The following is an 8,307-nucleotide window of genomic DNA, read 5'->3' on the forward strand; positions in this document are numbered from 1 at the left end:
TGTGTGTGTGTGTGTGTGTGTGTGTGTGTGTGTGACAGCCCATCAACAGGCAAAGCAGGTTTGGGACTGCGTTCCCTCCCTACTGCCATTTCATTGGATCCTGACATGCCTCTCACATACCTTTGCAAAACGTTTACATACTCTAATTAGATGAAGACACCCTTCTTCCTTTCTGAAGTCATACAGAAGTTTGATACAACTGCCAGGTGTTTAAAATGAAATAAAGGTGCTGAACTTATGCATAGTCATTTAATTTAAACAACAAACAGCCAACATGTTGTCTTCTAATCGTGGCTAGAGTACTGACAATGCTGTTTTGGCAATATATGATTGGTTTAATGCGGAATAGCCTGCCTTTGACGTTTAGAATTGCACTGCGTATTCAACTGTTTTTTGACGTTGACGTAAATTTACAATATTATTTATTATAAGGAATATAGCAGCTCGAGCTCTGGGACACATGTGAGGGTTATTTTTGAGTGAGCCGCGTGCAAGGTCTAATCCACTGGTGGATGCGGAGCAAGCTCCGGTAGCCTACGAGCTGTCCTCTCTGTTTCTTAATGGCAAGACCCGAGAATGTCTGCCTAGCATGGCTGTGGCTCCTGAACCGGAGACCCAAGGACCGTTATGGCTTTTAGTCGAGTCTATTCGGACCCCCTGTCCCGAGGCATTTTCAAGAAATTCGTGGTCATGCTGTGTTCTCTCCTCACCTCCCTGTACCTCCTCCACTGCCTCACGGACCGCTGCAGCAGCATGCCCACGCCGGTGAAAGCATCCAGCCAAGTCGTGGGCTTTTTCGCCTCGGAACTACACGACTTGAGGTCGCTGAGGAGGAAAAGACTGTTACAGAAATGGACCACAGGGTCCAAGCCGGGCTTGAGCTACCAGAGCGCCGACGATGCTAAACGCACCTCCGAGTACTCGCGGTTCGACGATGCTGATACGGGACAGGTTTTGTACGAACCGGGACCTCAGGTGGACAGCGATAGCAAGAACCGAGAACTGTCGCATGATATGCAGCCTTCTTTGGGTGACATAGTTTATTCTAAGAGATTGGCACCTCGGTTTATGATGAAGACGGGAAGTACAGGTAAACTCAGTCCGCTTGGAGACGGGACCAAGAAGCTGCCACAGGCGATGATCATCGGGGTAAAGAAAGGAGGGACGCGCGCGCTGCTCGAGTTCCTCCGCGTGCATCCAGACATCAGAGCTGTGGGAGCGGAGCCGCACTTCTTCGACCGCAACTACGAGAACGGACTGGAGTGGTACAGGTAAATGTTTAAATAAATACATTCAATATAAGTGAAATTATTATTATTGTTATTTTTTATTAGTAGTAGGCTTATTTTTGGTATTATTATTATTATTAGATCATGTGTATCCTATGCCTCTACCTTTTCCAAATTCATCCGTGCGGAGTGAAATAGTGTTTGGTGAAAAGTTTAAAAAGTTGTGCCTCTCACTGGCAACACTTGTTCACCATTGGAATAATTCAAACGGACCAGGTTTTATAACACACTTCGTTTCAATTACTTTGTTGCCTTTTCTCTTTGAATGGGCTTTAATTACAGTATATGGTCCTTTTTTATTACAATATACAGTATATAAACAAAGATATTTACTTGTAAATCATGGACAACTTGGTGCCCTATAGCCTACTTTATTCAACTGTTCAACCAGTGTCAAAGTTGTGGGAAAGCTCTAATCACACCTAAATATATCTTATGATTCACTGCAGATTAATTCGATATTTTGGTTATTTTTGATATTAAGAAAATACACATTTAGATTTAAAAAATAGGTATTTCCGTAGCCTACAATTAACACTACAGAATTATGAACTAGACTAACGACATGTTTGTCCTACCCAATTATATAGGCTATTGTTTAAATGTTCATAATACACCTTTTTCAAAGACCAATGATGGGGATTCATTTGTAACCATAGTTTACATGACTGAGTAGCCAACCTTATCAATAACCTTATCAATAAGTTCATATTTTATAGAATAAAAATTAATCGTGGTAAATTTCGTTAAACTAATCTTGGCTACTCTCTAGGTTTCATGGCAGAGCACAATATCACCTTATAAAATGTATCCCCAAAAAATCCTAAAGAAATATATTAGTGTATTAACGTAATTTATGACATTTTCCATTGCAGTTAAAATGAAAGAAAGTTATTTACTTTTCATGTAAAAAAAGAAACTTAATTGCTGTCTTGTAATGATTAAATATCAAATATAAAAAAATATATAAAAAATATAACTGTTCTTCATAGGCCTATTCAACATCATCAATAGTTGAATGGGGAGATACAAATAAGTATTATAGGGAAAAGTCCCAGATTTAAGTACCAAGCAAAGTACCGCCTTGCTTCCAAAGTGAGTAGCACTTTAAATGCTGCGGGAGTAGGGTCAATGTCTGACCTAAAATAAATATTCTGAACAAGCTCTAAATACACAGAAATACAGACATACACTCTCTCCCCCTCAATCCCCTCTCTTCTTTGGGAGTTACCATATTTTACCCCACTTTTCTCCCTCTGCGTTCAAGCCTATGGATTTGTGATATCTTTTTATCAGTAGGTTCACGTTGGTGTGTGTGTGTGTGTGCGTACGTTTGTGTGTGTGTGTGTGTGGTTGTGTGGTTGTGCGTACATCCATGTGTGTGTGTGTGGTTGTGCGCGTGCCCATGTGTGTGTGTGTGTGGTTGTGCGTATGTCCATGTGTGTGTGTGTGGTTGTGCGCGTGCCCGTGCCCGTGCCCGTGTGTGTGTGTGTGTGTGTGTGTGTGGTTGTGAGTGTGTCCGTGTGTTTGTGTGTGTGTTCTCTCTCCTGGGGTTAATGTCTCTCCCCTCTCAGTGGGTCTGTGTTTAATGGGGCATTGCCGACACTGCAGCTCTGTTGTTAAGAAGGATTAGGGTTATAATTAAGGGTTACCTGAGTGTCTCAGGAGGTTTGATTCACCTTTTGGTTGAGTTAACACTATGCAGCTCACTCTAAAAGCTTGCAGAAACTTCTCCTCTCACCCGGGCCCCCTCCCTCTAACTCCCCCAAACCCCCCATCCAGCCTCGGCCCACTCATACCCTAGCTCTCATACCCTCTCCCCACACACATACACCTCCCTCTTTGTGCCTCTGTGAGAGTGAACACTCTCTCTTTTGGCCATCACTCTTTCACACCCTTCTGTTTACCTATTCATCCATTGTGGGAGTGTATATCCATGAGGGTTCCATCTATCCTGAGGAGTTGCCAAGATTCTTCTACATGGAATTTGGTTCATGGGCTCCAAGGACTAGCCGAACAAACTCAACCTCAGGGCCGGTTACACTTAATGCTTTCCATTAAAATGGGGAATGGGCCCTTGAATTAAAATGGCCGGAGCAGAAGAAATAAAGAAGAGTTACAACAACGTGACTGACTAGTCAGCCTGAAGGAGTGCATCTGCTGTGTAGAGGTATACTCCTGTCAACTCTGTTCCAGGGAGTCTGAGAGAGAGTTCCTTTATTAATAGTCTTTGTGTGTGGACACTTTAACACAGTCATTTAGACTTAAACTTGATTGAAGTGTGTGAAACTTTGTTGTTTTACTCATGAAGTGTCTAACACGCAAATGGAAGTGTAATGCTGTTGCTGAACTGTTAATAGCCTCTGTGTGTGTATGCTTTTGATAGGAAGTAGCCCTCTCATTTAGACTTAGGGCTCTATTCAATCAGATCTGCTTTAGCCGACATCCGCATAGCGCTTGTTTTGGCGGTGGTAGAGGTGAAACTATGTTAGAGCTGTCAAATCGACAAGTGGCTCCTGGCTTATACCTAAAGCGGACATTGCCATTGGCTGCACGGACTCGCATTAAGAGAAAACCCATGCAGCCTTGTTTACAATTTACAATTGATTTTTCAATTTGAGCGTAATTTCTTTATAGCCTACACTTTCTCGTCCTGAACTTCTAATGCAAGTGGGGCAGGTGTGGCTTCATGACAATGATCGCAAGAGCAGCTGCTGAACAATTTGACGGCTCCAACGCAGTTCCACCTCCAAAATCGCTATGCGGCTGTCTGCTATCGCCAGTAAACGCTTGATCTGATTTAATCTAGGCCTTAGTTTGATTGAAGTGTGTGAAGTTTATTTTTTTCTCTATTCAAGAAGTGTCAAACACTAATGGAAGTGAAATGGTGTTTCTGAACTGCAGTGCACTCAGAGTTCATTCACTTCACGTCAAAACACTAAAAATCTGGGCTTCAGCTATCAAGCTCTGGACATTTTTTCATTCAAAAAAAACATTCAGCAGATTATACAACAAACATGACAATATGATGGATTTGTGCAAATGGCTAAGCAATAAGAAAACAAACAAGAGAATGGTCCGGCGCTATTCATTCATGCTACTTGTCATTTTTGTGTATTGTTTCACAATTCTAGAAAACGGTTTTCGTTCTAGAAAGACGGTCTTGGTGGTAGTGGGAAACAAGGCCATGGTTTTCTATAGCTAATCACTGCATCCAATTTTCTGGAATTATGTGATTATTTTCATTAGTGTGTGTGTGTGTGTGTGTGTGTGTCTGTGAATAGTTAAAGGCAGAGAGAGCAGAGGCATCCGTCTCAGGGGACTTAAAGTCTTTGTTTAGAGTAATGGCCGATATGTGGACTGAACATGAATCACTGTGGCCTGTCTGTCTGTCCCTGTGGGAATGGGTGTGTGTGTGTGTGTTTGTGTGTTTGTGTGTGTGTGAGTGAGTGTACGTGTGTGTATGTTTCCGGTGTGTGTGTGCGTGCGTGTGAGTGTGTGTGTCTGTGGGAATGTGTGTGTGGGGCACATAGTTTAACACTTCTAAGTCCTAATGTGACGTGGCAACAACAACATCCAGCGGTCTGTGTTGTCCTGCTTTCCCAGTGGAAACATAGACAGACATATTGTAGCCCCCAAGTCCCCAAGGAAAGTTGTCATTCTTTGTGTAGAAGTTCCCAAGAAATATCGTCATTATTTGCATAGTATTTTTCATATTATTTTCTATGTAGTATATCCAACAGTTGTACGTTTTTGGAGTTTTGAGTTTGTGATACCCAGTGTATCTTCCTTCCCCTGATGAAGTGAAATCTGATCCACACCAAAGTTGTACTAATGCATTTTGTACAACAAACCGTTATCTTTTAGTCTTGTAATACGTTGGGTAAAATGTATGTTTTATGCAGATGCATGATGTGTATGTAGTTGTAGGTAATAATAATATGCCACTTAGCAGACACTTTTATCCAAAGCGACTTACAGTCATGCGTGCATACATTTTTGTGTATGGGTGGTCCCGGGGATCGAACCCACTACCCTGGCATTACAAGCGCCGTGCTCTACCACCTGAGCTACAGAGGACCACAATCTACATTGTTAGCCATGAAACAGGAAACCAATGGCTCAGTGTTACATTTCACAACCCATTTCTCTACCTTGTACCGAGACAATCGCGCTCAATCCGACAAGCTATTGTTGTGGAAATGTGATGTACTCCAAGTGAACAAAGTCAGCGACAACACTGATGTAATGAAAGGTCCATGTAGATGGTAGTTTAGCGTTATGTCTGGGACCTACTAGGGTTACCCTCTAGCTCAGCCTTCAACCCCCTAACCCAGCCTTCACCTGTCAAGGCCAGGGGCTTTGGGGGGGTTGAGCAGGGTCTGCGGGGGTCCGAGGGGGTGCGCTGTCTGACATCACCAGACTGGCTGGATTAGGCCAGACCAAACCATCTAATGAGTTAATTGCCCTTCATAAAAACACATGTGACCTGAACCAGACTACCAGTCTGAGGTCCCTGCCTGCCGACACATCATCCATCCCATACAGTGAGGGAAAAAAGTATTTGATCCCCTGCTGATTTTGTACGTTTGCCCACTGACAAAGAAATGATCAGTCTTTAATTTTTATGGTAGGTTTATTTGAACAGTGAGAGACAGAATAACAACAAAAAAATCCAGAAAAACGCATGTCAAAAATGTTATAAATTGATTTGCATTTTAATGAGGGAAATAAGTATTTGACCCCTCTGCAAAACATGACTTAGTACTTGGTGGCAAAACCCTTGCTGGCAATCACAGAGGTCAGATGTTTCTTGTAGTTGGCCACCAGGTTTGCACACATCTCAGGAGGGCTTCTGTTCCACTCCTCTTTGCAGATCTTCTCCTAGTCATGAAGGTTTCAAGGCTGACGTTTGGCAACTCGAACCTTCAGCTCCCTCTACAGATTTTCTATGGGATTAAGGTCTGGAGACTGGCTAGGCCACTCCAGGACCTTAATGTGCTTCTTCTTGAGCCACTCCTTTGTTGCCTTGGCCGTGTGTTTTGGGTCATTGTCGTGCTGGAGGTTCTCACCCAATATTTGACGGTACTTTGCCCCGTCCATCGTCCCTTTGATGCGGTGAAGTTGTCCTGTCCCCTTAGCAGTAAAACAATCCCCAAAGCATAATGTTTCCACCTCCATGTTTGACGGTGGAGATGGTGTTCTTGGGGTCATAGGCAGCATTCCTCCTCCTCCAAATTCGGCGAGTTGAGTTGATGCCAAAGAGCTCATCTGACCACAACACTTTCACCCAGTTCTCCTCTGAATCATTCAGATGTTCATTGGCAAACTTCAGACGGGCCTGTATATGTGCTTTCTTGAGCAGGGGGACCTTGCGGGCACTGCAGGATTTCAGTCCTTCACGGCGTAGTGTGTTACCAATTGTTTTCTTGGTGACTATGGTCCCAGCTGCCTTGAGATCATTGACAAGATCCTCCCGTGTAGTTCTGGGCTGATTCCTCACCGTTCTCATGATCATTGCAACTCCACGAGGTGAGATCTTGCATGGAGCCCCAGGCCGAGGGAGATTGACAGTTATTTTGTGTTTCTTCCATTTGCGAATAATCGCACCACTGTTGTCACCTTCTCACCAAGCTGCTTGGCGATGGTCTTGTAGCCCGTTCCAGCCTTGTGTAGGTCTACAATCTTGTCCCTGACATCCTTGGAGAGCTCTTTGGTCTTGGCCATGGTGGAGAGTTTGGAATCTGATTGATTGCTTCTGTGGACAGGTGTCTTTTATACAGGTAACACGCTGAGATTAGGAGCACTCCCTTTAAGAGTGTGCTCCTAATCTCAGCTCGTTACCTGTATAAAAGACACCTGGGAGCCAGTAATCTTTCTAATTGAGAGACTGATATAGACTGTTCATTTCTTTGTCAGTGGGCAAACTTACAAAATCAGCAGGGGATCAAATACTTTTTTCCCTCACTGTACATAGTATATTTCCAGAAACCCATTTTATTGTCTTGTTAAGCCAAGTCTTACAAGAAAAATAGATGTTATTATTTTGGATTCAGTTGTTTGCATGAAAAGTATGTTGTACCAAAAACAAGACATGAGGGAGTGAATTATGAATGAAAAAGCTCAGCTCCAAAAAATGAAATTGGTGTAAAATTAGGGCCTTTCCCTGTTTATTGAACTGGCTGTATTTTACAGGAAATTCAGTAATGGTACTAAAAGTGTTCTGATAATAAAAACATTGACCCAATCGGGACCCATAGAGAACAGTTCTTTGGGGCTTTTCTGTAGTGCTGCTCTCTGTTCCTCTGGCTAGCCCCGTTTCTGCAGTGGCCTGTGGTGAGAGGCCGTCAGATGTGGATGTAGGGGGAGACAGTATCAAAGTATGTTTTTACTGTACTCCAAAAGCCAGGCATACATTACAAGATCCAGATGTAAATATTTGGAATAATATTTTGGGTCTTTTCCCATGTATGAATTCCATAAACATTCATTTTTCAAACTCTTTTGTGATTGTCATTATTTCCTAGATTAGGCTAGTCGTCCAGCCAAATAGCTTCGCTGATGCTGCTCCATGTATGAGAAGTTGCACAAAAGAAAATAAATTCACTCAGTCGTCAAAGCTGTTGGTGAAAAGTGGTTTAAATTCCCAGCATTTTCCGTGAGCTCCACTTCCAAGTTGTTCATATCTTGGCAGGGTTAGGTGTCAATTAAGTGGGTGGCAGAGTTGAGAGTGCTGCCTTGTTTGTTGCTGTCAGACATGTCACTCATCATTGGGCCTGTGAAGAGGTCTGGAGGACCTGTGGAAAGGAAAGGCTGGCAGCTTATTGGTTCGGAGGAGAAACATCTCAGCAGTTAGCTATATTACTGTGGACGCCTTGAGTAGTGTGAGGAATTTCTGGAGTTTTCCATTATAGCAAAGTCTATACAGGCACACAGAAACAATGCATTTACAGTAGATGACTTTGCAACTATCCATATTTCATAAGTTAATTAGTTAGCCTTCATTGTGGAAGTCTGA

At 43.0% G+C, this 8,307-nt stretch overlaps 1 protein-coding gene across 1 annotated transcript in view; it reads left to right on the plus strand.

Annotated features, from left to right (window-relative positions):
• Window positions 1–627: 627 nt before the first annotated feature.
• Window positions 628–8,307, plus strand: part of LOC311100831 (heparan sulfate glucosamine 3-O-sulfotransferase 3A1-like) — a gene marked incomplete at both ends in the record, with an annotated part of 55,511 nt that continues 47,831 nt past the window's right edge. The window contains one exon of the mRNA XM_084141804.1: window positions 628–1,271. Coding sequence (XP_083997930.1) covers window positions 628–1,271 — 644 coding nt within the window. The remainder of the gene's footprint in view (window positions 1,272–8,307) is intronic.

The sequence above is a fragment of the Coregonus lavaretus genome (assembly GCF_964263955.1).
Source record: "Coregonus lavaretus genome assembly, chromosome: 25".
Lineage (NCBI taxonomy): Eukaryota > Metazoa > Chordata > Actinopteri > Salmoniformes > Salmonidae > Coregonus > Coregonus lavaretus.